Here is a 27,224-nt window from a genome sequence, read left to right as displayed (position 1 = left end):
ATACTGCAGCTCAGAAAGACAGCATGAAGACTTAAATATTAAGAGTTAATTCCCTGGTTAATTTAAACCTAAAATAGAGAAAAGCAGGAGTCTTGAGCAATGCTGTCAAGTCACAAACTCTGACATGTAGCAGGTAGGGCCCTCTGGGGAAAGCTGGGAGCTTCTTTCAAGGGTGCCATGGCACATGGAAGGTTGGCCCAGGTCAGCAGAATTACTGTTAATAGCATCTTAAACAGATGCACTGCCTTCGTTTTCCAATGGGTCTGGCCTTGGTACAATACGTATCAGCTAGCAATGCACATGGCTCTCTGAAGACCCACCTTGCCGTGGCTCTCCCTACACAACTTTGGGACCCGGCAGACTCAGGAATTCTCACCCACTTAGAATGCCCTTGACAAGCAGGTGGGGAAGGGGAGGCCACAGAGGAGTCCATGCCCACTGTCCTGCATCTTCCGGGGCACCCGTGATGGCCCATGCAGACCCCAGAGAGCAGGTAACTCAACCACAGAGTGAGGCCATACCTAGGTTCTCTTGCTGGCCATATAAACAGAGGATAAATACACCCTTTCTGCCGTCAATGTTATTTCCTGCTGAGGCTGTCACTTGGCCTCGATCTCTGATGCCCAACTCCTCTGGCCATCCTCCTTGGAATGAAACGTAAAGAAGCTTCCCAACAGGACTGCTCCCCTTCTATCCTGCCCACATTGACAACTGATACCAGGAGCTGCCCAGCTGCTTAGAAAGCTCTGCCGTCCCTCCAATGTGCTCGTCCCATCCTGGCACTACATCTGGCCTCCACCCCTCTGCTCTTCACCCACCAGTCCTTGAGATGGGCTGATGACAGACAGGTCTGGAATGCACAGCCAGCTCTGTCCACACGCCCTAATGTGAGCACCTGGGCCTGGACCCTCACTGCCCAGAGGCGTGCTGCCCCCGGACACACAAACGAGTCTCCTTGCTACACAGTCCAGCCCTCCAAGGGGTTTGAGGATGATAAACTAGGTGTGTGGACCATTGCCAAGCTTCCTAACCTGCCCACACCTCTCTTTCCTGACGTGTAAGCACTAACCTCAAAGGGTTGTTTAGAAGATTAAAGCACAGGGTTTCCCTGGTGGCTCAGTGGTTAAGAATCCGCCTGCCAATGCAGGGGACACGGGTTCGAGCCCTGGTCCAGGAAGATCCCACATGCCACGGAGCAACTAAACCCGTGCGCCACAACTACTAAGCCTGCGCTCTAGAGCCCGCGAGCCACAACTACTGAAGCCCACACACCTAGAGCCCGTGATCCGCAACAAGAGAAGCCACCGCTATGAGAGGCCCGTACACCACAACGGAAAGTAGCCCCCGCTTGCCGCAACTAGAGAAAGCCCGGGCACAGCAACGAAGACCCAACGCAGCCAAAAAAAAAAAGAAGATTAAAGCACAGAGATGTTCATAAGGCGCTCAGCACAGCACCACACACAGAGTGGGACTCATTAACTGTTAGTTCTCTTCTCCTGTCCTTACCAAGCACTCGCCAGGCAAAATGTGAAAAGTTTGGTCCAACTATGAAAAAGATGAGCTCTTAGGCCATGGGTGGAGAACTCATAAATGAAGGCAGGAGAGCAATGTTTAGCCCCTGTGAAAACCAAAGGAGTGGAGGGCACGGCCCCCTACACGCAGCAGCGATGATGAAGAGGGAGAGGTGGGGACACACGTCGGCAGGTTCACTGCAGGATGGGAAGGTGGGCATGACCAAGATGGTAGGTGTGATGTACCCATGCTCTTAACCATCGCGGTTTGCATCGAACCTGGAGGAAGTGGAAGCCAAGGGGTGAGGATTTTTCTCTCCTGTTGGCAGAGCCAGACAGACAGTGAGGCTGTGGATGTTTCCCGAGATACTTTCTCAGATCGAGGGCCCTTGTCATTAAGGGGCTCAAGAAGCAACCAGGTCAGATCATCCTGGTTCCATTCTCAAGAATGTGCTTCTTCAGGACAAGACTTCCAGATGCTCTGAACTGGTAACTGCAGCTTCACAAGGAGAACTTGCTTAATTTGCTCAAGGAGCACAGGTGGGAAACTTGACTGGGTGGGTGGACTGAGCCCAGGTTCCCTAGAGATCCCAAGCACTTCCCTTTGTTGGACCACCCCAAGCTCAAGAACGCAGTACCATTTGGAAAAAGGATTTACCGATTTTGACGCATATGACTTGTAGTTTGCATTTCTGGGGCTATCTCCAGAGGACAAATCCAAGGATGTCTGAATTTTCCAGAATCGGCCCTATTTGTGCAGAGGCTAGGCTTAACAGTAACTGATTAAGCAGAAAGTGAACTCTGCCCATCCAGAAAAGCAAGGGGTCCCTTTGGAGCAAGTATGTGAACCCTCAGAATCAGCCTGCAATTTATGATTTTTGTAAGCCAAACTTTGGCCCAAGCTTGGTAGGGTGAGAACACACATTTCTGGAAATCAAATGAGCTCCAATTACAGGAACATAAACCTAGAGTCAAGATGAAGATGCAGCCTGACTAAAATATACCCAGAGCTGGTTCTCAAATAATTCATTCTGCTAATACCATACTGGTCATTGACTAGCATCAGGCCTACTGATACTATTGAAATTTTGTGCAAATAAGGTTAATTTGTTTAGGGCTACTTTAATTTTCCTGCTGAAAACCAAAATGCTAAACAAGAAGATATTATTTTTAAAATAATTATGCAGCCGTACACATGTGATTATGAGATTAAACTATCCACCAGTGGAAAATCTTGGCTTAAAGGACAAGACTCAGCAAGGCCCAAAGCCATTTGATTATTTGGCTGATGGTGAATGAGTCTATTTCCCAGTTCTCTTTGAGGACAAGGGATGCCAATCACTGCCTCAGGTGGCCCCTGGCAGGAGCAAGTGCAGGACACAGGATGTGGATCATGTAGCCCCCTCCACAAACACGAGCTCCACTCCCACCCACACTCGTCCTCACCTCCAGCCTCTCTCCCATCTCCAGGCTCTATGAGAAATCAACTGCCCTTTCTCACCTGTTGAGATGGCCCACACTCTGTCCGCGGAGTGTGTTTCTCTCTAAATAAATCCACTTCTTACCTATCATTTTGTCTCCTACTGAATTCTTTCTGCGATGAGACATAAAGAGGCTGAAATTCATTAAGTCCTGAAACCAGCTAGACCAACTTCCACTCTTCATCAACACCGGTGGGGACGTCTTCTGTGCCGTTTCTTTGTGACAACTTTTTGGGCACTAATACCTGTTTGGGGGACCACCTTGGAAGGGATAACATCTAAAATCGTAAGCGCAAATCTTGACCAAATTGCACGGTGGAAAAGTAATTTAGAACTTGACTTGTCACAAGGATGAATAGAAATCTTAAGTGTCTTCTCTGCAAACACTAGTAAAAAGGATTTAGCCATCTAGATAGGAGACATTGATTTGTTCCATCTGCTAGAAGCCTAATTTGAATCCAACCCCTTGTAACTGATGGCTTTCATGTTGTACCTGACTCAGGGCTGAATTTTTGGAATGGGAACTATGAGGCCTCTGTGTTTGTGTGTTCATATGTATCTATATGTGTGTTGTAGGTGTATGGTATTGCCAAAAATTAATTCGTAAAAGAGCTCTACTTAATTGGCTTTTAAAAAATTAAGCACTTATATAAATACTCAGAAATAGAAAATAATCTGGCCAGAATGAATTTCAGGTTCATGGCATCTGGAAAATATTCAGTACTAAACTGATATCTGGTACTGAAGGTGGCTAAGCTTGTTGGTTTGATTAATAGAGACATGTAAGAGTCATCAGTGTTAAGCATAATACTTCTGTTGTACCGAGGTTTATCAGAGGTCAAATAAGACCTTATTCTATCTTCTACAAATTTGTCAACAAGAAAAGTAAATGAGAAAAAAACTTTTAAGAAAAGTAAGATATGTGTTTTTAGTAAACGAAGGTGTGAAGAATGAAAAAAACTGAAAAGAGTTATGCATGATCATTAGTTGGGTAAATGGATTTTGTCAGGAATGGGCTAAAACAAGACTGGATTTGGTTTCTCCCTCCAAAGTTTTCTTGAAATGCTGCTTATAATAACAGATAGTATGAGTTTCTTTGCCTGTAAGTGATCTGTATTTGTTTTTGAGATCTTTTGTAACTTTGATTAAGGAATAAGTATTGTCTCACAGTGACCTATGATCTTATTTGACCAAATGCTTTAAAACTTTTGACAAGCTCCTCAAATACCAAATTTTAATTAAGTTTCTTTTGATTTCCAGCTAACTGTGGGGTACTTTAGAGATCCCCTGAGGTATCTTTAAGAGAAATATTTAACTAGGATTATTTGGTATGTTAAGTTAAATGTAATCATTGGTAATTCTGGTTATTGTAACCAACTTTCTTTATCCATTACACTGTAATCAGATGTTTAAACATGCATTTTAATTCTTTTGTCATTTAAAGATACTTTTGTACTCTGATGCTGTTACAAAAAGTGCTTCATGATCAAGAAGATTCATAGAAAGGCTATGGAAGCAGTTACAACAGTTCCACACCAAGATGATGGCTATGTGAGGATTCCAGCCCATACTGACTTAAAACAAAGAGCTGCCCTGCCCCTGGGGCCCCTAGATCAGGCATCCAGAGATTTTTACTCCCTGACAGGCAGGGTCAATGCCCCTACTCAGCCTGGAAGCAGTTACAGAAGATGGACCATCGCCCTTCTGAAACCTCAGATTGGGACTCGAACCTGGCCAAAACCCACAGTCTTCCAACTGAGATCACACACCGGGTTTCAGGACTTAATGAAGCTCAGGTTCTTGATGTCTCATCGCAGAAAGAATTCAGTGAGAGAAAAATTGATAGGTAAGAAGTGGATTTATTTAGAGAGAAACACACTCCGCAGACAGAGTGTGGGCCATCTCAGCAGGTGAGAAAGGCACCAGGGTATGGGGTTGTCAGTTTTTATAGGGGTGGGTAATTTCATAGGCTAATGAGTGGGAGGAGTATTCCAGCTATTTTAGGAAGGGGCGGGGATTTCCAGGAACTGGGCCACCACCCACTTTTTGATCCTTATGGTCGGCCTTGGACCTGTCATGGCACCTGTGGGTGTGTCATTTAGCTTGCTGATGTGAGCATATACTGAGGCTCAAGGTCTGGTGGAAGTCGATTTGTCCGCCATCTTGGACCCATTTGGTTCTAATCAGTTTATGTCATGTCCTTGGGCTATGTCATTCTTTCAGAGGTTGTGCCCTGCCTCCTTCCCTTACTTCTGATTCCCAAAATATGGGAGTAAAATCTCTGAGGGGGTAATGAAACAGGAGGGAAGGGGGCAGGGCACAACCTCTGAAAGAATGACATAGCCTGAGGACATGACATAAACTGATTAGAACCAAATGGGTCCAAGATGGCGGACAAATCGGACAAGTTGACTTCCACTAGACCTTGAGCCTCAGTATATGCTCACTGTAACACATCAGCAAGCTGAATGACATACCCACAGGCGCCATGACAGGTCCAAGGCCGACCATAAGGATCAAAAAGTGGGTGGTGGCCCAATTCCTGGAAATCCCCACCTCTTCCCAAAATAGCTAGAATACTCCTCCCACTCATTAGTCTATGAAATTACCCACCCCTATAAAAACTGACAACCCCATACCCTGGTGCCTTTCTCACCTGCTGAGATGGCCCACACTCTGTTGGTGCAGTGTGTTTCTCTCTAAATAAATCCACTTCTTACCTATCACTTTGTCTCTCACTGAATTCTTTCAGTGATGAGACATCAAGAACCTGAACTTCATTGAGTCCTGAAACCAGGTGTGTGATCTCAGTTGGAAGACAGTGGGTTTTGGCTGGGTTTGAGTCCCAGCTGCATGGGCTTAAGTCCCAATCTGAGTTTTGGCTGGGTTCGAGTCCGGCCATGTGGGTTCAAGTCCCAACCTGGGTTTAGGCTGGGTTCGTGTCCTGGCACGTGGGTTCAAGTCCCAATCTGAGGTGCACGGTTTCCAAAGGGCCAGGTGTATTACATCGCTGGAGAAGGAACCTCATGGGCATCTTAAACCTAGCCACTTACTTTTTGGCTCCTAGAGGTGAATGCTAAGTGGCAACAGAACTTTGCTGACACTGTGTGAAACTGAGCAGGACCCTGTGGGGCCCTCCTCAGTAGAAATCCTTTCTGTGTCCCCATTTCTTGTTTGTAGGAAAGAAGCTTCAGCCTCCTAGACCTTCCCTGAGTACCAAAGGGCAGATTCAAACAGTTGCTTGTCAGGGAGGGGAGGGAATGCAGAAACAAAGGAAGAGCAGTGAAGAAACAGAAGTGCAATAATAAAGCAGGGTTCTGGGTTTTCCTCAAGGAATATACGTAACAATATCTCTGAGTTCTTCTGCAGGAACTAAGGCCCCCATCCAGGTGGAGGTTGGTAACTTCAGGCTGAGTATGATGCCTGGAGCAGCACCCTGTTACCTCACCACCAACCAATCAGAAGAAAATCTGCACACAGTGGAAGATAAAAGACTCTGACCCCCTCCCCAAATGATTAACTGCGATAGATTAACTTCCCCTTTTTCCCTTTAAAAACTTTCATGGTCAAGCAGAATCTTGGGAGTTGGTTCTTGGATGCGAGTCCATCTTCTCCCCAGGTTGCTGGCCTCCTGAATAAAGCAATCTTTCCTCTCCAACAAAGAAAAAAAAAAAAAGAAATCAATTGCCACCCACTGTTCCCTCCTCCTAGGAATGGAATTCAGCATCGTGGTGAGGGTGGTGATAAAAACAAGCATTTATTGAGCACCTACTATAGGTCAGGTATTGTGCTAAGGGTAGACATATCATTATTACTGCACTTAATACTCACTGACACCACTATGAGGGAGGTATGAATATAATCCCCATTTTACAGATGAGGAAACTGAGGTCAGGTAACTAGCCTAAGGTCACACAACCAGGCAGTAGAGGGTGCCAGATCTGAACCCAGGTAGTCTGGGCTCAGAGAGAGGGTGAGTTAGATGCCCAGCAGACCAGGCATGGAGAGTGGGAGCCACAGGGACCATGCCGCTCCACTCTGGGGCTCTCCCAGGACCAAGCAGGAGGCTGTGCATTTTGGATGCAGGACTTACACAATGCTGTGCTGAAATGGATTCCTCAGGCCTGAAAAAAAGGGCCTTTTGGAAACTCCCTTCCAAGCCTATCTTCTAAGCTCCTGCCTGTCCTGAACCCTTGGCAATATGTCTTGTAACATCTTGCCCCCTGCAGTTTATTCTCCTCCTGGCAACCAGAATGATCCTTTTAAAACCAAAGCATATCATGTCACTCCTCTGCTCAAAATCCCCAGTGGCTCCCCATCTCACACAGGGTAAAAGCCAAAGTCCTGACAAAAGTCTCCAAGGCCCTACGCAGCCACATGGGCCTCCTTGCGGTTGCTCCAGTAACACTCCTGCCCCAGGGCCTTTGCACCTATTGTTCCCTCGGCCTGGAATGCACTTCCCCCAAATGACTGCTTGGCTCAGTCCCTCATTTCCTTCAGATCCTTGTTCACATGTCACCTTCTTGCTGATACAATACTCCTTCTGACTCTCCCAACCCCCCTCCCTGCTTTCCCCCTACAGCACTTTTTACCAAATGGCATACAATGTGTTTTCAGTATTTATTATGTCTCCTCCACTCCCACTAGAACATCAGCTCCACAAGACCAGGGATTTCTGTTTTGCTCACCACTGTATTTCCAGAACCTAGGTCAGACCCCAGAACTTAGTAGGCACTCAGTAAGTGTTTGTGGAATGAATGAATGAGACTTGGTCTTATCACCTTCTCCCAGACCCCAATCTCCCTGTCTAGAAGATCCTGATCACTTGTTAGGCAACTGGTACACCCGGTGAACAAGTGAGTCCCTCAGCTTCTTCTATCCCTGGCTGTCTTATCTCCAGATGAAAGGGTTGGACCAGATTATCTACAGAGTCCTTCCAGCTCTGAAAACCTTCAACTGACAAAAAAAAAGGGCATAATTCCTCATTACAGCAAGTCTGTAGCTACATTTACTTGATTATGAAAACTGCGTTTCCTTTAGAATTTTCCACACTTAAGGCCCCGCAGCCTCCCACGCTTCTTAAAATAAGTGACGTTTGGCTGCAGTTGTGCTACGTGATCTGTAACCTGCACACTAGGTTAGCATTAACCTCAAGTGCTGGAATCAATGGTCTTGTAAGATCGACCCAGGTTGGGTTACAGGGAAGTAAACCAAACCACAGTTAGTTGTTTCCTAGGATCAGAAATACCACCTCTCCTTGTCCCCCCTCAATTTGACACTCATTCCTTAGCAGCCCATGCTGTTGGTTTTGGGGTTTAGCCAGAGGCCCTCTGGAGAAGGAACGAAATTAGGTGTTCTGGGCCAAAAGGAAGGAGCTGGGACGAAAGCAGACCCTGGTGTGATAACACAGCATGTGCGGCACGGCTGGGAGCAGGGAGCGGAGGCCAGAGGGTCACAGGTCCTTCAAGGTCAGTCCCGACCAGGGCCATCCAGCCTAACTCTGACTTCAGGGAGCCTCGGGTCTTTGTCTCCCCATCTGAAACAGGGGCTGCATGAGTCTAATGTTCCATCAAGTATCTACAACTCTAAACCCCACCTGGCCAATCTAACCCAAGGCCGGGGTCAAATTCACCAGTGGCGTCAGCTAAGGACTATGTTAATGTTCTCTGGACAAACGTCCAGAGATGTTTGAAATGCAGAACTTACTTCTCACACTGAAAGCTGGGTCACGCCACAATAATGCTGCTTTGGTCCTTCAAAGATGCTCTGTTAGCTTTAATGACAGAATCAGTATAAACGCACTTGTGAGCTCCTTTGGAGGCCCTGCCTTCTGGACGAGCCCCCAGCCTATGGCCCAGCCCTGGTCCCCTAACAGGCTCCTCTAACCTCTGTAAACTGATCACTTCCTGGGGGAAGCAGGAGGGCACAGTGGTGAGGCACCTGCATCAGAGGAGTCAGACCTGGGCAGGCACGCTGGCTGTGCTGCTCACTTCCAACTGGGCAGCCTGATGCCTGTACACCTCTCTGGGCCTCAGCTTCCTGAGCAGTAAAATGGGAATAATAAGCGCATCCTTCACAGACCTGTGATAAAAATTACATCAATTAATAAATGTAAATCACTTAGCTCAGAGCCTGACTAAATGGTAGTTGTTATTATTATTATTAGAAATGTTTTTTTTACATCTCAAGTCACACACTAAGGTCTGGGCTGGCCCTTCCTGGTGTATATTCTGGCACTGTGGTAATAACATTGGGGGGCTCCATCACTGAGTATATGCAAACCTAGGTTAATCAGGCAGAGCAAATAGATGGCACACATGCCACCTCCCGCCTCCCCTGACCGGGGCAAGCGTCTCTAATCTATCGCAGCACTCTTCTCCCTCTCACTACAGCCTTGGGCTGATAAGACTCAAAACAGAGCTTCAGGCACCTATGAGCACGGTGGGGAAACCCGCCTGCTGTGTTCTGATCACCAGGCAGAGATGCTGGTATGGGAGAGATTCATGCGTTAGCGAGGGAGGGCAAGGACCACATCCACATACAAGTGATGAGGAGTGAAGGGAAATTTGTCTCCATTCACTGCTGCAGACCCAGCACTTTGAACAGTGCCTGCCACACAGCAGATGCTCAAATATCTGCTGGATGAATAAATTAGCATCTAATCCACCTGAGTCCATAGCACAGAGCACTGGGCCTAACCTAGCAGGTGCTCAATGAACACGAGAGGGCAGTGGGGGAGGCTGGCTAGATCACTTGAGTACAGCATCACCGTGTAGAGAAAGCACTGGCTTAGGCAGGGTCAAGGCCTGACGCTGCCACTCACTCAGCACATGACCCTGAGCAGGGCCTTTCTTCACCATGTGTACGATGAAGGGCGTTGGGAGCGGGGAGGGGAACCTGACAAAGCCCAAGGCCCCTTCCAGTCCTGACATTCAGATCCAGGAAACTCTTCCAGGCACTGCCAGTCTAGGGACTCCAACTGCCCCGCAGGCCATAGCCTCATACACTGTTCTTACGCAAGATTCCACTACCAGGGGCCCAGGAGAGAAACACAAAGGATCTGGGCAGCTGCTGGCCACGCGAGTCACTATCCAGATTCCCAGGCCCAAGCCCGGCCGTGCAGCCCTCCATTCCAGCCCACACTCCTGACTCCTACATCATGCATCTTCTCCCATCTCACTCCGTGTACCTATCCCATAAGCACTCACTGAGCACCGGCTGGAGGCCAGCCCACAGCAGTGAACAAGACAGACGTGGTCTCTGCCTCTGGAGTTGGCAGTCAAGAGGCAGAGAAAAGTACACAAATACGTGGAATAATTGAAGAGCATAAACAGGCCATGAGGGACACGGGCAGGGTCGGAGGGGGTCAGAAAAGGCTCCTCAGAGGGGAGGATGGAATTGAGACCTGAAGGATCAAAGGGCACGAATCATGGGAAGATCAGGGAAAAGAACATCCCAGGCAAAGGAACGGCAGCTGCAAAGGCTCTCAGGCCAGGGGTTGGCAAACCATGACCACTTGTGTATTTACGTATTATCTATGGCTGCTTTCGAATTACACTGGCAGAGTTGAGAAGCTGCCACAGAGACCTATGGCCTGTGAAGTGTAAAATACTTTCTATCTGACCCTTTCTAGGTAAAAATGGGCAACCCCTGGCTTACAGTGTTAGATAAATAAGAGAAGGTCAGGGTAGCTAAAACAGACTGAGCAAGGGGGAGACATACGAGGAGACTGGGGAGGTGGGTGGAAGCCAGGCCATGGTGGCTTGGGTGGGACACACTGACCTCCAGCCTGGTGTCTCCTGCAAACGGGGGCCAGAGTGATCTCCCTGAAACACAGGGCTGAACACCTTACTCTTCTGCTCTCTCGGTTTCCCAAAGCACGTTGCACAAAACACTGGCTCCATGGGATAAACCTCAATAAGAGCGTTCCATAGTTAAGTAAGTTTGAGAAACATGTCATTCCCCTCTCTCTCTCTCTCAGATGCTCTCAAGCAAACACACTAGCACATGAAATGCTTGGAAAAGTCCCACAGCAAAGAAATCTGTTGACTTTGTTTAACTCACCATCCTTCCAATTTATTTGGCCATAGAACCCCTTTTTTTCCATAAAAATGTATTAACATTTAAAGAACTAGTGTTCCATGTGCTAAAGGGCAAACTCCTCTGCTTGGCACACCCAGCTCCAGCAGGTCATCCCAGAGCCTGTTCTAGATTTTGAGGGTGTGGCCTGAGGAGCCATCTCTCTAGTCTGTCCCTTGCCTTCTTCTTGCCTCCAATGCCCTAAATAAAGGTCATCTGGCCACTGCAGCTCTGCTCTACCTAACGAACATCAGCAGCAGCACTAACATTTACACCAAGTTAAGTGCCTGCCTGCGCCCCTGGTGGCGGACGTCTACTACATGGGCCTGTCCAGCATCGCTTTCCCCCATCTTTGGTAACGACAGCCCAGCTCTCCTATGGGGACCACCCCTCCCCCATCTCCTGCCAGCTCCGAGAGTGAGGTCTGGCTAAGCAGAATATCCCATCCTCCTGCTTTGGAGGGATGGGTTCAGGATACGAGCGCAGGACCCAAGCGGTACCGATGAATTCCAGACTAGGATGGGCGTCCCTGGAGTTCACAATGCAGCAGCCGAGATATGGGATTCAAGCCCAGGTCCTTCTGCCCAGTCTTGCACTTCTTCACCGTAAGTCTCCCCCAACGTGAGCGGCCAAGTCCAGTTCAGCACTGAGTCATCCTTAGATTCCAGTCACAGGTGTCCAGAGAGGGCACCAGGAGGGCTGGAAAGTGCTACCCACAACCTCATATCCTCCAGGGAAGTATGACTACTTCTCAACAAAGGGAGCTGGCCTGGACCATTCATCCTTTCAGGTGGAAGGTGATGACCACAGAGAGGTAGCTGTTAGTCATGAAACCAGGGAGAAGACGACGGTGGGGGGGGGGGGGGTGGGTGCAGTAGGGGGCGGGGGAGGCGGAGCATACCTGCTTGCAGTGCTTTTCCTTCCAGCTGCACTGGCTCCGTCAGCCTGCAAAAGAAACCCAGAACACCTAAATCAGCCAAGAGGAAAACACAGATTCTACCCACTGTACCTTACCAAGCTCCCGCTCAAACACCAGCCTTCAGAGGGGTGAGCCAGCCACAACGCCCTGCTCCATTCTTCCAGGCTAGAAAAGTCTGCCCCCAGTGGTAAGAGGGAGTTAGGACAGCCAAATCCCCCCCCCCACCCCCAATTTGCTTCGCCCTTTAAATCCAACTGAGCACCCACTGCCAACACAAACCCAGCAACCACAGAGCCCTGGGGACTCAGTGAAAAGTAAGTAACCAACTAAATCTGAGATTGAATTGCACCATTTTCATTTTCAGCTGGGATTTCCAATAAAACAGTAGCTGAAGGTTTATTCCTACCAACTGGAGGGGGAAAATCCTATTATGTTAAAATAGTCCGTCCCCCAACCCTGCAAGCAGGATGAGGCAAGAGAGCACTGCTTCATAATCTCTTTTATTTGGGGTTGGGCGATGGGAAGATAAGGCTGACCAAATGAAATTTTCAGAAATCATAAAATTTTGGTTCAGATGGAGAGACTGAGGCCCTGGGAGAGGAGGGAGCTGCCTGAAGTCTCATGAGAACTGCGTGACAAATGCCCGGGGATCCTGACTCCTAGGCCAGTGCTGGGGGGACCTCGATGAGGAGGCCAAGGACATGGGAAAAACGCCTGGGTTCTCCACCACCCCTGGTTGGAGATGCAGTCCCCAGCTTTGTCAAAACATTAATAATAATAGTAATCACAGTTAGAATAATGCAGGTTCAAGACTCTAGCGTACATGTGTTTCCAAATTCAGAACCTTTCCAATTTTAGAAAGGCAATGTGGCGCATGTGTTCTCTATTTTGAAATAACCCTGGCAGGGTCTGGGGAGCCCCTGGTACTCAAGCACGTTGATATTTCTAGAGTAAAACTTATGCAGGCAGCCCTAAGTGGGCTAAACGAAACCGGCCACTAGCCTCTTCTCCCTTCAGGTCAAGTTCTGCCTCCTCACCAGTTACAAAACATCTTTTTGTTTTCAAGCTTTTCGAATTTCAGGATTGCAGATGAAGGATTGAGGACCTACAATAAAAACAACAGCAGCTACCTTTGGATGAGTGCTTTCGAGAAGCTGCAAGCTGGCAAAACCAGATGGCGGGCTTCAATTTAAACAGTCAATATATAAAAATAAAGGCATTTCACCCCCAAGAAAGCCAGATTTCAGCTTCTGAAAGCAACACGTAGTCCCACACGACTGGTCAGCTAGAGCTGACATACCTGGCTCACCACAGTCCCCACCACCCACTCTTGCCTACTTCCCACCCCATGGCCTGGCCCCTGCGGGTACCCCAGACTCGCTCCCTGAGCTAACTTCCCACCCGGCGCTAGTGTGTGGGCATTCAACGCCTCTCACCGAATCCTCTTGATGGGTTCCCCAACACACATACACAATATCCCCATTTAAGAATTTCAGGCATTTATCCAACATCCCACAGCTATAAGCCCAGGTCTGGGTCAACTCCAATGCCCACCTTCCTCCGCTCTGGAATATTTTATCTCCCTCCAACACTCAGGGAGGGACAATCGGGAAATGGGGTGAATACACACAGCCTCCACTGTCCACACGAGGGAAACGGAAAGGTGAAGGACAAATAGGGAGGTAGAAACATGAGGCCTGGGAGGGAGCAGTTAATGGGATGCCAGTGCATTATTTCCATGGAAGAAACAAGAAAGCGGAAAATGGTTTGCAAATCATTTCACTGGGAGCAAAAGAACACGATCAATTACAGCCTCTTTCCGACATCTTGCGTTCCTCAAACTTGTATGGAAAGCGAATGGGAAGAAGTTGTTCTAATGCTCATATCAGAAGAGGCAGAAGTGGTAGAGGTGGAAATTCTGTCCCAGAGAGCTTAAAAAAATGGTAAAATCCCCAATGATCTCTAGCCTTTCAAACTGAACTCTAGGCATGTATTTCTAGAATTTCATACATACTTTTAATGTTGTTTTAATGTTGTCTTTTTTTTTTTTGTCCTTTTCCTTCACAATTTCACAGAGTTGACCAGTTCAAGCATACTGAACATGGGATTGGGTAGGGGAAAAGAGTCTCTCTTTTAGGCACACCTGACCATCTCCACCCATTTTCCCTTTCACTGTGTTTATGATATTTGAGCTTCTTATCACTGGTAGCTACATGCATTTTTGTTTTCCACCCATTTTTATAAAACAAAGACAAAATGCTGAAAATTTTCAAAGAGCTGTCCAAACAAATCCTTTTGTAGAAGCCTAGATGGTACAACTGGGGAAATGAGATGGCTGGAGGGAAGAGTTCATCCCTGCAGGGTGGGAAATGTCTGTTTATCGGCAGAGATGAGAAGCAGATATGGGAACGGGGGTAGAGATGGACAATGGGCACAAGTGAGAGACGCCCAAGAGAGCACGTGTCAATATCACAGCACCTGTCAATCAGTCTCAGCCTTTGGGCCTGGCTGAGTCCAGACCCACCCTAACAACAGGGGACAGCCTCTCGGGCCCCCCCAGCCACAGTGCTGAGGGCACCCATTCTCATTGTAGAGATCCCTAAGGTGCCAAGCCGGCTTTGTCTGTGTCCTCACAAATATCTCAAAGCAAGCCCTACTGTTTGAATTAAGTTGACTTTGCCATTTTCCTAGGCCCAAATGGTCTACTACCAGCAATTTCATGCAATTCATCCCAAACCACAAACTCACCTTTACCCAGTGTAATCTGATCTGATTCTCAATTTGAACCAAAGTTCAAGAGCACAGGGCTTAGAGTCAGACAAGTCTGAGTTCAAGTCCTGGGTCTGCCATTTTCAAGCTATATAATCCTTGGCAGTTCATCTGCACTCTTTAGGCCTCAGTTTCTTCATCTGCAAAATGGCAATACGCCAATTGGGCCCAAGAAACTGAGGCACAGAAAAACAGAGTGACTTGTACAAGATTACACAGCAGACGAGCAAGAGGCAGAGCCAGGCCTGGACTGAGCCAGCAGTCTTCCCAGCCTGTCTCCGGGCCTGATCTGAATCCTGGGCTGCAAGTCAGAAGGTCAGGAGCATCTACCAGACCCCACAGCCCTGAGGCCTTCTCCAAAGGGCTGGTCAGAATGATACTGAATGCAGCGATGTAGGTAAACTCGTAAGCACAGGCCAGGGATGTGTAGTAACCACTAAAGTAATGGAAACTCTATTGCTGTTGCCACTGGACCATGTGCTCCTAAAGATGCAGCTTCTGCCTGGCTCTGTCTGGGTCTCACTTTGAACCTTGGGCAAGCTCTTTCCTTTCCCTGGACCTGAGGTTCTCACAGGTAGAAACAGGCACGGGAGGCACGAGAGTTCATTCAGATCATCTCCCCCTCCTTTTCATCTCTGATACTCTATGTGGAGCTGACCCAACCTTAACCAAACCCCTCAAGGGTAAATGAAATATGGTGGGGGAAGTGGACTCATGAGAGGTCCTCTTCCTCACTTTCACATAGCTGGGGGTAAAGGTATCCAAGCCCCCCCTTCACCACGCCCCCGCTCCCTGTAAGGGCACCGGCTTCCTCTCCCAGCCCCATCCATTCCTTAACACACCAGCTTCTTCTCAGGACCTGGGCAAGGCTATTTTTAGTTTCATTCGACCCTCCTCCTCCCTCCCAAATGAACGTTAAGTTGTTCTTTTCCATTCTCTTATTAAGGATTTTCTTGGAAAGAAAATATTATTCCAAACCCAGAAATTTTATTTCTAAATTTGTGCAAATGTAAGTTGTAAGACATTAGCTGCATTTCACATTTTGTGCAAATGGCAGAAACAGGCAATTCGTGTGCTACGGGATGGGGGCTGGCCAACGATTTCGATAAAATAAACCCTTTTTTAATTTAAATGCTAATGCACTGAATTAAAATTTAATAACTGAGGAAATTGAAAAGCCGAGCAGGAATATTGGAAATAAATCCAAGCAGAAACAGCTGAAATTAAAAATTCTAGAGAGTGGGAGGATAGCAGCTAAGCTGTCTTATATGATTACATTTTTTTTCAGAATGAAGCAAAAAAAAAAAAAAAAAAAAAAATCCTATCTCTCGCTGGCTCTAGGGCAGTAAATCCACAGTGCTGTGATTTATTGCTCAATTTTCCTGAGGGAAAAAGGCTTTCTTTCATGCTGAAATATTTCATAAATTTCAAGCCAGCATAAATTCTTAATTTAAAAGTTATGGAGGTCACATTTAGTGCACTGGTATGGTTCCAAAATCTTAAAGGAATAGCAGCGACCAAAAAAAAAAAAAAAAAAAGCAAAAAGGAGGGGTAGAATTTGCTCCTTTTTTTTTTTTTCCTTTTTTCATTTTGGTTTTAATTTGTGAGTTGAAATTTCATTATTAAAGATTCTTCCTGGATGGATGGAACCCAAGCAAGCACATGGGGAACTGGCGTGTGCTTCGAAATCTGCTGCAAAAGATGAAGAGATAAAGACTTAATTCAATTATAAAAAGGCTTTTTTTTTTTTTTAAAGCCACTTGAGGAATTTCTGGTAAAAATTTCCTTCCTTCATTGCCCGGGAAGGGGTGAGAGTGGGGGAGGGTGGCCAATGTAATTGCTTCTCTTAGATCGCCAATCTTTTGTGCACACTGATATATTCATTTGTTATACAGCTGTTCAGCGGCGGAAAGAATGCTGGGACGCCCATAATTCTAAGCGAATCAATCAAAAATTAATGATTTGTCATGCTTGCACAATGGAGGAAAACAGCTCCTTGGGTCCTGGCTGCCTGATCTCGAAGAATGAAATGCCTTTCTGCGATAAGAGAGCGGAGCCAGAGGCTCAGGGAGGCCGAGGGGCCACTGCAAACGTGAGGGCTCATGGACCCGCAGCTCTGAGAGGGTGGAGCGGGCATCTCCGAGATGGTGCATCAGCCAGTCAAGCCAAGGATGGACTTAGAGGCAGCACATTTCCGTGGTGGTATAATTAGGATCTTGCCCTTTCCCTCCCCTACTGCAACACAAAAAATTGCTTCCTCTCTGGAGACTTCAACGACTCCCCCTCCCCCCAGCAGATTTGATTAGTCCCTGTTCATTGTTCTCCCAACACTGCTAACACACCACCACCAGTGCCTTTCACCTGCTCTATGGGATGGGGACCACAGGTCCTGGAAGGCCTGTGTTTCCCAGACTTTGTCCTCCTCCTGGATAAAGACCGCATCCTACACGTGGCGATGTCTCCAGCACCCAGCTCAGGGTCTGGCACAAATATTCAGCAAATAAGGTTGAATCCGTTAATTATTATTTCTCAGGAAATACTGATACCGAGAGGTTGCCTAGATGAATGATAAACTGCATTGGCAATTATACTTGGATAAAGTGTAACAATTGATCTTAAATAATCAATCACTCCTTTCTTCATTCAACAGATATTTCTTGAAAGCCTACTATGTGTTAAACACTATGCTTGGCTTCCGGTGGACAACCTCAAATCCACTAGTGGACAATTCCAAATCCCCAGTGTTCACTGCTTCTCGGCTTCCTTCCACCCTTGGAAGGGAAGAGTGAACGTGAACTGGGAGAGGAGGGACGTTCTCTGCATGCTCAAATGTCTTTGAAATCTCATTTTCTTTCTTACTAATTCACGTGAATGTTATATCCACAAGTACCAAATGCATATTAGTCCAAAATATGTCTGTGTACTGCATATATATGTATGTATGTTAGTTTGAACGCAAAAATTCTGTTTTAAATTTCCAACTGGTATAACTGACCCTGCAGGAATATGCTCAGCGTCAGTGGTGAGTGAAACCAAGTGCACTTGACCTGGAGGCCTGCAGGAGGCACTGAACCTTCCAGAAGCACCTACCAGAGCCCCAGGACCTGCCCAGAAGATGATTCTACGTCCCCTACTATTTACTGAGAGGAGGACAAGTGGGTCTGAAACAACTCAAACCTCATTTATATATCTCTTTCCTTTCCAACAGCCAGTGGATCCCCCAAATTTAACTTGAACTTTCTGTCCCATTGAGATACATGACTCAAGTCAGAAGAAAGTCATTCGCTCATCTGACAAGTATTTACTGAGCTCCTTCTATGCACCGGACACTGTTCTAGGCAGTTGGGATATATCCCTGCCTTCATTGTGATTATATGCAGAGGGGGCAGATGGTAGTATTAGTAATAAATTAGTAAGATACATAGTATGCTAGAAAGTAATCAGTTCTATGGGGGGAAAAACAGAGAAGGGCAGGGGATAATCAAAATGCTGGGGGGCTTCCCTGGTGGTGCAGTGGTTGAGAATCTGCCTGCCAATGCAGGGGACACAGGTTCGAGCCCTGGTCTGGGAAGATCCCACATGCCGTGGAGCAACTAGGCCCGTGAGCCACAACTACTGAGCCTGCGCGTCTGGAGCCCGTGCTCCACAACAAGAGAGGCCGCGATAGTGAGAGGCCCGCGCACCGCGATGAAGAGTGGCCCCCGCTTGCCGCAACTAGAGAAAGCCCTCGCACAGAAACGAAGACCCAACACAGCCAAAAATAAATAAATTAATTAATTAAATTAAAAAAGAAAAAGAAAAAAGAATGCTGGGCCAAGGGAGGAGCCGTGGGCTGCAATTTTAAATAAGGTGATCAGAGTAGGTGTCACTGGGTAAACAATGGAAGGTGAGGGGGTTGGCCATGTGGTGACTGGGGGAAAAGGAATGGCCAGTGGGAAGACCCAATGGCAGGAGTGCACCTGGTGTGCTCAACGCACAAAGAGGATGCCAGTGTGCCTGCAGCAGAGTGAGCGAGGACGAGAAGAGGTCAGGGGGCAGAGCCTCACAGCCACTGAAGGGCTTTGGCTTTTACTCTGGGGAGCCACTGGAAGGTTCTGGCAGAGTCAAATGTAATTTGACTTCCATTTTAAAAAGATCATTCTGGATGCTGTGTTGAGAACAGACCATAGGCAAGGATGAAGGCGGGTGAGGTTACCGTAACAGCCCAGGAAAAAGATGAAGGTGGCTGGGACCAGGGTCGTGGCAGTGAGGGAACTGAGGAAAAACATGGCGTTCTGAATATACTGGAAGGTAGAACCAGTAGGACTTGCTGACGAACTGGAGGTGGGGTATGAAAAAAAGAATCAGGGAAGATTCCAAAAATCTTGGACCAAGAAAAATGGAATTGCATCTCTCTGGTGCATGAGAATATTAATCATCAGCACAGCACTTTATAGACTGTTACACTGCACTGAATCCTCCAATAACCCCGTGAAGAAGACACTGCAGTTTATCCCCTTTGACCAAGAATTAACCAAGCACCCAAGGGGCCAAGATACGTACTCAAGGTCACACAGCTGGCCAATGGCATGGCCAGGGCTCACACATGTCTTCTCATCCCAAGTCCATGGCCATTTCCTCTACATACTTGGCCCTTCATCTCTAGAACCAACGAATCAAACCTGCCCCCAAACGATGTAGGTAAACTGTTTTCCTATCCAACCACTGGGCCCCAACTCAAGCACAGGTAGTCCCCACTTTTACACACCAGGTGTTCATGAAAAACATCCACGAAGGGTGACTGTACCAACACTGAACAATAGCTTTGCAAGTTAAAAGAGGATTCCATTCCCAGGGAACTAAATCTGTTATAAATTCCCTAATTAGACCTTGCTTCTTAGATCACATTCAGTGATATGTTTCTAGCTTGTGGTACTTGGTTCTAATTTTGTATTTATTTTCCCAACTGAACATGGTTACTCAGAGCCACTGAGTGGTTCCAAGCTTGAGGGGTGGAGTGGAGGCTACCAGAGAAGACTCTGGGTTAAAAGAATTGGAACCCAGGGGGCTGATACCATTTTTCAGTAGGTATTTATAGAGTTCAGACTAGATGCGTGATTCTGAGCAAGGCCTTGGGGGACTGATACTAAGATGAATCAGACATGGTTCCTTATTCATTCACCCAAATACTACCCATTAAGTGCCTACTATGTACTGGGCACCAGGGAAGTTACTGGGGACACAGCAGCAACAAGAACAGTGGGGGAGACAGGCCGTGATTATTTACTTCATGCTACCCATTTATAATTACCGACTGAGAGACATGCTCTGAAGAGAAAGTCCTGGGTTCCATGAGCATCTTTTTTTTTTTTTTTTTTTTAATAAATTTATTTATTTATTTTTGGCTGTGTTGGGTCTTCGTTTCTGTGCGAGGGCTTTCTCTAGTTGCGGCAAGTGGGGGCCACTCTTCATCGCGGTGTGCGGGCCTCTCACTATCGCGGCCTTTCTTGTTGCGGAGCACAGGCTCCAGACGCGCAGGCTCAGTAATTGTGGCTCACGGGCCCAGTTGCTCCGCGGCATGTGGGATCTTCCCAGACCAGCGCTCGAACCCGTGTCCCCTGCATTGGCAGGCAGACTCTCAACCACTGCGCCACCAGGGAAGCCCCCATGAGCATCTTTAACAACAGGATCCATTGAGACCATAGGATCAGGAAGGGCTTTCTTGAGGGAGGATGCTGGAACAGGGCACACAGAGCTCCCATTCAACAGTGGGAATGCAAAATCTAATGCAAACGGAGCTAACACAAGCTGCGTGCCAGTAAGCAAGCAGAAGGGTGCCATCTTGCCAAGCTGGGAAGCCTGGGTCCCTGAACCCTGCAGGGCTGGATGGAGACTTCTCTGAGGGTCTCCACCTCTGGAGGAAGGGACCAGCCCACTGACATGGCCAGGCTCACACAGGGAGCTCCTGGCCAGAGCCCAGAGGCTGAGGGAGGCCCCTCATTGACTGGCCATGTTTCCAACTACAAGGGAAACCTGTGGGAAATGACCAATGTCTTTATTTCTCGAGGTTACGGTGCCCTTCTGCCCCTCCCCAAGCCCTTGCTATCTGAGGACAAGTATCAAGAAATAAATCAGGCTTCCTGGGAATGGAACGAGCACATGCCTTGTCTGTTTCATACAAGTTTCCAGGTACAGGCAGTTTCTTCTCCTCTCTGGTGGGCAGCCATGTGGACGGGAGCAGGACCCTATTACTGACATCATCACCATCATCATCATCGTCGTCTTTGTTGTCGCCATCAACAGCTGGTCATTACTGAGCACCTGTAAACCAGGCTGAGGAGTTTCAGCTTTACTCCAAGGCTCACAGGCCGCCCAGAAGGCATGTGCACCTCTGGAAGCAACTGCTGGCTGCGGTACAGAGTCAGGGAGCCCAACACGGAGGCCACTGTCATCTTCCAGGGAAGAGATGATGCCTTTGGGAACCGCAGTGGAGGAGAGAAAGCCCCAGGACCTAGAGCTATTGGGAGTGACAAAGATCTCCTGCGACAGCATTTGGAAGGCACCCAGGGTGGAGCTGGCATGCAGTAGTTGCTCAGTAAGTGACAGGTTTAAAAATAAATGCACCACTGCAGCTGCTGAGGAACGCTGTCAGCCTTGGATTGTGTGCAGAGCGCCAGGAGTAAAAGGTGAATCCACTTCCACCCCTGAGGTCTGACTCATGGACCTTAGAAGAAGTGGGGGGATCCTGCCTCAGAGCGGAGGGGCAGTTGCCTCCCCTGGGCTGCCATGTGGGACTCACCACCCAGACTACAAGACTCGTTCTCAACCCAGGGCGCTGGATGGTACCACAATGGGAGCCCACAGTCCCTACATGGACCTAAGGGGTCTAGAATAGTTCCTGGTTGCTTAATGAGTGTCAATTCTATTTGCCCAGCTGGGCTGGATCACAAGGGGTTCTAAGGTTGCATCAAAAAGCATGAGGTCGTTCCTGAGGTCAGGCCCAGCAAGGTTATTGGGTTTTTTGGTTTTTTTTTTAAACTTTTTAAACTGAAATAATTTTACATTTATAAGACAGTTGCAGAGAAACTACAGGGATCCTGTCTGCAAAAGGGATGCTGGAGGGGGCAATACGGTGGCATTAAGACCAGTTCAGGGGACTTCCCTGGTGGTCCAGTGGTTAAGAATCCGTCCTGAAATGCAGGGGACGCCAGTTCAATCCCTGATCCGGGAGCTAAGATCCCACATGCCACAGGGCAACTAAGCCCACACACCGCAACTACTGAGCCCACGCGTGCCACAATTAGAGAGCCCGCGTGCTCCAACTACAGAGTCCATGCGCCCTGGAGCCTGTGTGCCACAACTAGAGAGAAGCCCATGCGCCACAACAAAGAACCCACGGGCTGCAACGAAAGATCCCGCATGCTGCAACTAAGACCTGACGCAGCCAAAAATAATAAATAGATAGATAGATAGATTAGATAGATAGATAGATAGACCAGTTCGGGGGCTGATCCAGAGAGGGTCAGCTGAGGCCTGAGCTAAGCAAGGTGAGGCCTGGTTTCCCTCCCCAGGACCAGCAGTCAAAAAGCCCTCAGGGGGCTTCCCTGGTGGTGCAGTGGTTGAGAATCTGCCTGCCAATTCAGGGGACACGGGTTCGAGCCCTGGTCTGGGAGGATCCCACATGCCGCGGAGCGACTAAGCCCGTGAGCCACAATTGCTGAGCCTGCGCGTCTGGAGCCTGTGCTCCGCAACGGGAGAGGCCACGATAGTGAGAGGCCTGCGCACCGCGATGAAGAGTGGCCCCCACTTGCCGCAACTAGAGAAAGCCCTCGCACAGAAACGAAGACCCAACACAGCCATAAATAAATAAATAAATAAATAAATAAATAAAATTAAAAAAAAAAAAAAAAAGCCCTCAGGCTCTAAGACTGAGGAAGAGAGGTGTGAAGGACCTCAGCAGCAGGGGTGGTAGTCACTGGGAATCAGGCGGGAGCACAAACTCTGCCACTTGCTAGCTGGACCCTGGGCAAGTAAATTGACCTCTCAGTGCTTCACTTCCCTCCTCCGTAAAATGGGAGTGATGGGAGTGGCCACCTCACAAGCTGCTGTGAGGATGAAGTGAGCTCATCAGTCTCACACTTAGAGCGGGGCCTTTCCATCCACATAGTGTCAGCTTGCATTATTAGTCCAGCATAAAGGGCCCCGAAGAGGGATAACACCAGCGATCCCAAGCGGCCAGCATCTACTGAGCACCTCCTGTACGCCAGCCCGGGGCGCAGGCATCGTGTGCACCATCTCATTTCATCTCCTCAACCACCCTAAGCAGTGGGGACCGTTCCCAGCCCCACTGTCCAGGCGAGGACCCAGAGCTTGCAGGGTGCTGGAACAGCCGGGAAGAGGCTCAGCCGGGCTTCCAACCCAGATACTCCGATTCCAAGTTCACGTTCTCAAACCCGGTGCCATGCTGCTCCAAGGCCCAGAGAGGTGACCTTGGCGAGTGACTTTCCCCATCTTTAGAAGAGGACACGCTCCTCTGGGTGCATAAATGCTGCTCTGTTTGTTTTCTTTTGAAAAAAGAAATGCATCTCAGTTCTTAACCATCACACAGTTAATCTCTCAATTTACAAAAGAGCAAGTCACGTGACTGGATTCCACAAAAATTCTCTCTCCAGGTTTATGATTTTACAGAAAACTCCAGGGAAAACCGCCTGGAGCGAGTTAAAACCAGATCAGCCATAAACCATGTCCTGGTACAGCCTCACCAAGCCAAGACTCAGATTACTCATTAAATACATGATAAATATTCACTTCAGATCAGCAGGAAGTTGGGGGTGGGGGGGGCGTAAAAAAAGAAAAACTTTTTTGCTTCATGGGAAAAAAAAACATATTATGAATACAGAGGGTTGCAAGCTTCAAATGAGTGAACCCAGGATTGGGGAACTGGGGGACAGAGTTTTTTAAAAGTCAACCCCTTAGGTATTTTTAAACAAGGCAGCAAGTAAGGGCAACTCAAAACCTCTTCAAGGGGACCAGGTAAAGGGCTTAGGGAGGCGGGCGTGCCCAAACAGTCCTCAGGGAAGAGCAGCAGTCCCCCGTGCCAGGAGACCCCCTCTGACCGCTGGCAGAGACAATGTCTGGCCCTCCATTTGCCCACCTGTCCAATGGCAGTCTCTCAGAAACCTTCCAACTCTGACATCTGGAGTCCAGCAGACTTGACTCCAAATTCTGCCTGGGACACTTACTAGCTCTGTGACCTGCCTCAAGTCACATCACCTCTCGCAGTCTCAGTTTTCTCCTATGTAAAACAGACAGAAAAAGCCCCACGAAATACAGCTGTTGGTTAGAATAAAAACATATAAAGTCTGTTAACATTCTCAGCTAGTGCTAAAAGTACTGTATGAGCACAGATCTGGATGATGTCATTATGATTCCATTGGTGGTGTTGAGTAAAATTAATACAGTAAAAAAAACAAGAACATGTTCTGATGACTCCAACAGGATTTAGTAGGCTCAGTAGTTCCCAGTAGAGAATCTGGATCCGGATGGCCTAGGTTCAAAACCTGACTCCACCACTTACAAGCCATGTGACGCTGGGTAAATCACTTAACCCTCTGAGACTCAGTTTCCTCATCTGTCAAATAAGAGAAATAATAGTCGTCACCTTACAAGGCTACTTAGGACTAAATCAGTTAATATATTAAAGTTCTCAAAACAATGTCTGGGAGCTTCCCTGGTGGCTGCAGTGCTTGAGAGTCTGCCTGCCAATGCAGGGGACACGGGTTCGAGCCCTGGTCTGGGAAGATCCCACATGCCGCGGAGCAAATGGGCCCGTGAGCCACAGCTACTGAGCCTGCGCGTCTGGAGCCCGTGCTCCGCAACAAGAGGCCGCGACAGTGAGAGGCCCGCGCACCGCGATGAAGAGTGGTCCCCGCTTGCCACAACTAGAGAAAGCCCTCGCACAGAAACGAAGACCCAACACAGCCATAAATAAATAAATAAATAAATTTAAAGTACGTGCGGAAAAAACCAAGGGGGGAAAAAAAAACAAAAACAAAAACAATGCCTGGCATATAGTGCTATACAAGTATTAACTATAGAGATAATTATCATTTATTAAAATGATTTATCATTTATTAAACTTTAGCTATATAATTATCATTTACTAAAATTCGGGCAAGTCCCTTTCTCCCTCTGAGCCTCAGTTTCCTGAGTTACAAACGGAGAGTTCTGACCAGATGAGCTCTGATGACCCTCCTAGTTCTGAAACTTGCTGGCCCTGTTGTTTGTTTCTCCCCACGCTGTCCCACTGCCTAGACTGCATTCCCCTCTGACCGGCTGGACCCCCCCCGGCCCTGCTCCAAGAAGCCTTCCCTGGCACAGGGACAACCTCCTACAGCACCAGGGGCGTGCCTGAGCGTACCCGGGAACATCACCGCTCTCTGCAGTCTTGCTCCCAACCAAACTGCAAGTTCCATGAGGGTGGCTAGTTTTTTAGAGCTTCTCTGTGGCTCCACAGCACCCAGGGCTGTGCTGCATACAGATGGAGTGTAATCAAGGTCGGTCAGTTGATTTCAAGAACAAGGGAATTGCACTGCCAATACTTAGAGAACCATTATGTGAATGGGGTCTAGGGAATCATCTAGTCCAAGCATGGCAAACAGGCTTAATTTTCAGCGCCAATTCTAATCAATTAGACATGGCTGCCTGGGGCAACGTGTTGAGAAAGATTCTGGGGCCGCATCACAGCTCAGCTAGTAAGAGTGCTGTGACTGATTATTGATGTCTGCAGTGAGCGAGGTAAAGCTGGGGACGGTAGCATGCTTGCCCCCACTAATCTAGTCCAACACTCTTCTTTTACAGATAGAGAAACAGAGGTCTCCTGATCCCCAAAGCACCCATTTTCCAGTCACCACATTCTCATTTGCAAAAACATTCCTACATGAAGAAGGAGCCGTGGCCTTTTAAAATTTGGAGTAAAAAGAGACGCCAAAGAAGAGAGAAGACCAGATGGACTTCCCTGGTGGCAAAGTGGTTAAGAATCTGCCTGCCAATGCAGGGCACACAGGTTCGAGCCCTGGTCCAGGAAGATCCCACATGTCACGGAGCAACTAAGCCCGTGCGCCACAACTACTGAGCCTGTGCTTGAGAGCCCACGTGCCACAACTACTGAAGCCTGCATGCCTAGAGCCCATGCTCCACAACAAGAGAAGCCACCGCAATGAGAAGCCCGCGCACTGCAATGAAGAGTAGCCCCCGCTAGCCACAACTAGAGAAAGCCTGTGCGCAGCAACAAAGACCCAACGCAGCCATAAATAAATAAATAAATAAATTTACAAAAAAAAAAAAAAAGAAGACCAGAGACAGAAGAAATACAAACAAAAAAACAATGTGCAAAACACAAGGCTTACTTTGGTTGTGAAAAGAAATAATTACAGAAGGGCAAAGTAGATGCTCTAAGAAAGATTTTTTCTTTTTAAAGAAAGGAAAGTCTGGAACACACGCTCAAAGTAGAAATCTTACAAATTCCTATTGCAAAATAACTCCTGGTCAGCCAACCACAATCTCTATAAATATATCGCAAGATCAACAGCCCAGGCAAATAGGGGGAGGGGGAGAATGACTGCATGAATTTTTAAAAACATCAAAATAGTTCTTCTCACAGTTGGAAAGGAAGGAGTCACCCATCATCCTACAAAATGAGAGGCCCACGAAGAAAAGAAAGATTGTAATTCTACACATCCCAATGGCCACCTGCGGAGAAATCTAGACAGCCAGACTATTTTGAAATTATTCTACAATTCTGTTTTCTTTGCAGGGGAAAAAGAAAATCTGGTACCCTGAATTCATTAGGGCAGCCATTATCTTACCATGGCTTCCATGGGATTATTCAGGGTGGGAACAGCCAAAGGCTCTATGGGGCCTGATTTGGGTGGTACATACTTCAGGGTCTGAGCCAGAAAAAGAGAAGCCACTCTAGGTCTTTAAAGTAGAGGCAATTTAATACAGGGATTTGAGTAGAGAAGACATACAGGGGGCAGAAAAGCAACCGTGGATTAGCACATGAGGAGCTTTGCTACCACCTCTAGGCCTGGAGAGAGAAAGGTGTTACCAGAGTTGGGGCAGTTCAGCAGGAGCTGCCCAATGGGAGTGGCTCAGAGAGGGAGGGGCTGGAGCTACACAGAAAACACCATAGGAGGCAGAGAACGAGTGGGGAGAAATACCCTGGGCTTTTCCCTTCTTCCCACCTTCCAATGTCCCTGCTGTGCATCCTTCTGGCTAAACTGTTCGAAGGCCAGAGGGCAAGGACACCTGGGAAATGTAGTTCCTTGCAATTCAGAGCACACAGGGGAAAGAAAGGGATGGAGTTGAGGTCAAACCAATAGCTGACCAATTCAGATCGGAAAACTCCCGGAGGACTGAAAACCACTTGATGACAGCGTCCTGCACAGCTCACCACAGGGTCCACCTGGGTCCCATTGCCATGTT

At 47.8% G+C, this 27,224-nt stretch overlaps 1 protein-coding gene across 9 annotated transcripts in view; it reads right to left on the bottom strand.

The window, feature by feature from the left end:
• ZNF618 (zinc finger protein 618) overlaps positions 1-27,224 on the bottom strand; it is a 185,024-nt gene that overhangs the window by 76,858 nt on the left and 80,942 nt on the right. For all 9 annotated transcript variants that reach the window (XM_059925422.1, XM_059925425.1, XM_059925423.1 and 6 more), the window contains exon 2: positions 11,973-12,016. In XM_059925422.1, the coding sequence (XP_059781405.1) occupies positions 11,973-12,016 (44 nt within the window). The remainder of the gene's footprint in view (positions 1-11,972; positions 12,017-27,224) is intronic.

Source organism: Balaenoptera ricei, chromosome 6, assembly GCF_028023285.1.
Source record: "Balaenoptera ricei isolate mBalRic1 chromosome 6, mBalRic1.hap2, whole genome shotgun sequence".
In the NCBI taxonomy this organism is placed as follows: Eukaryota; Metazoa; Chordata; class Mammalia; order Artiodactyla; family Balaenopteridae; genus Balaenoptera; species Balaenoptera ricei.
This window is presented reverse-complemented; position numbering and strand designations above follow the sequence as displayed.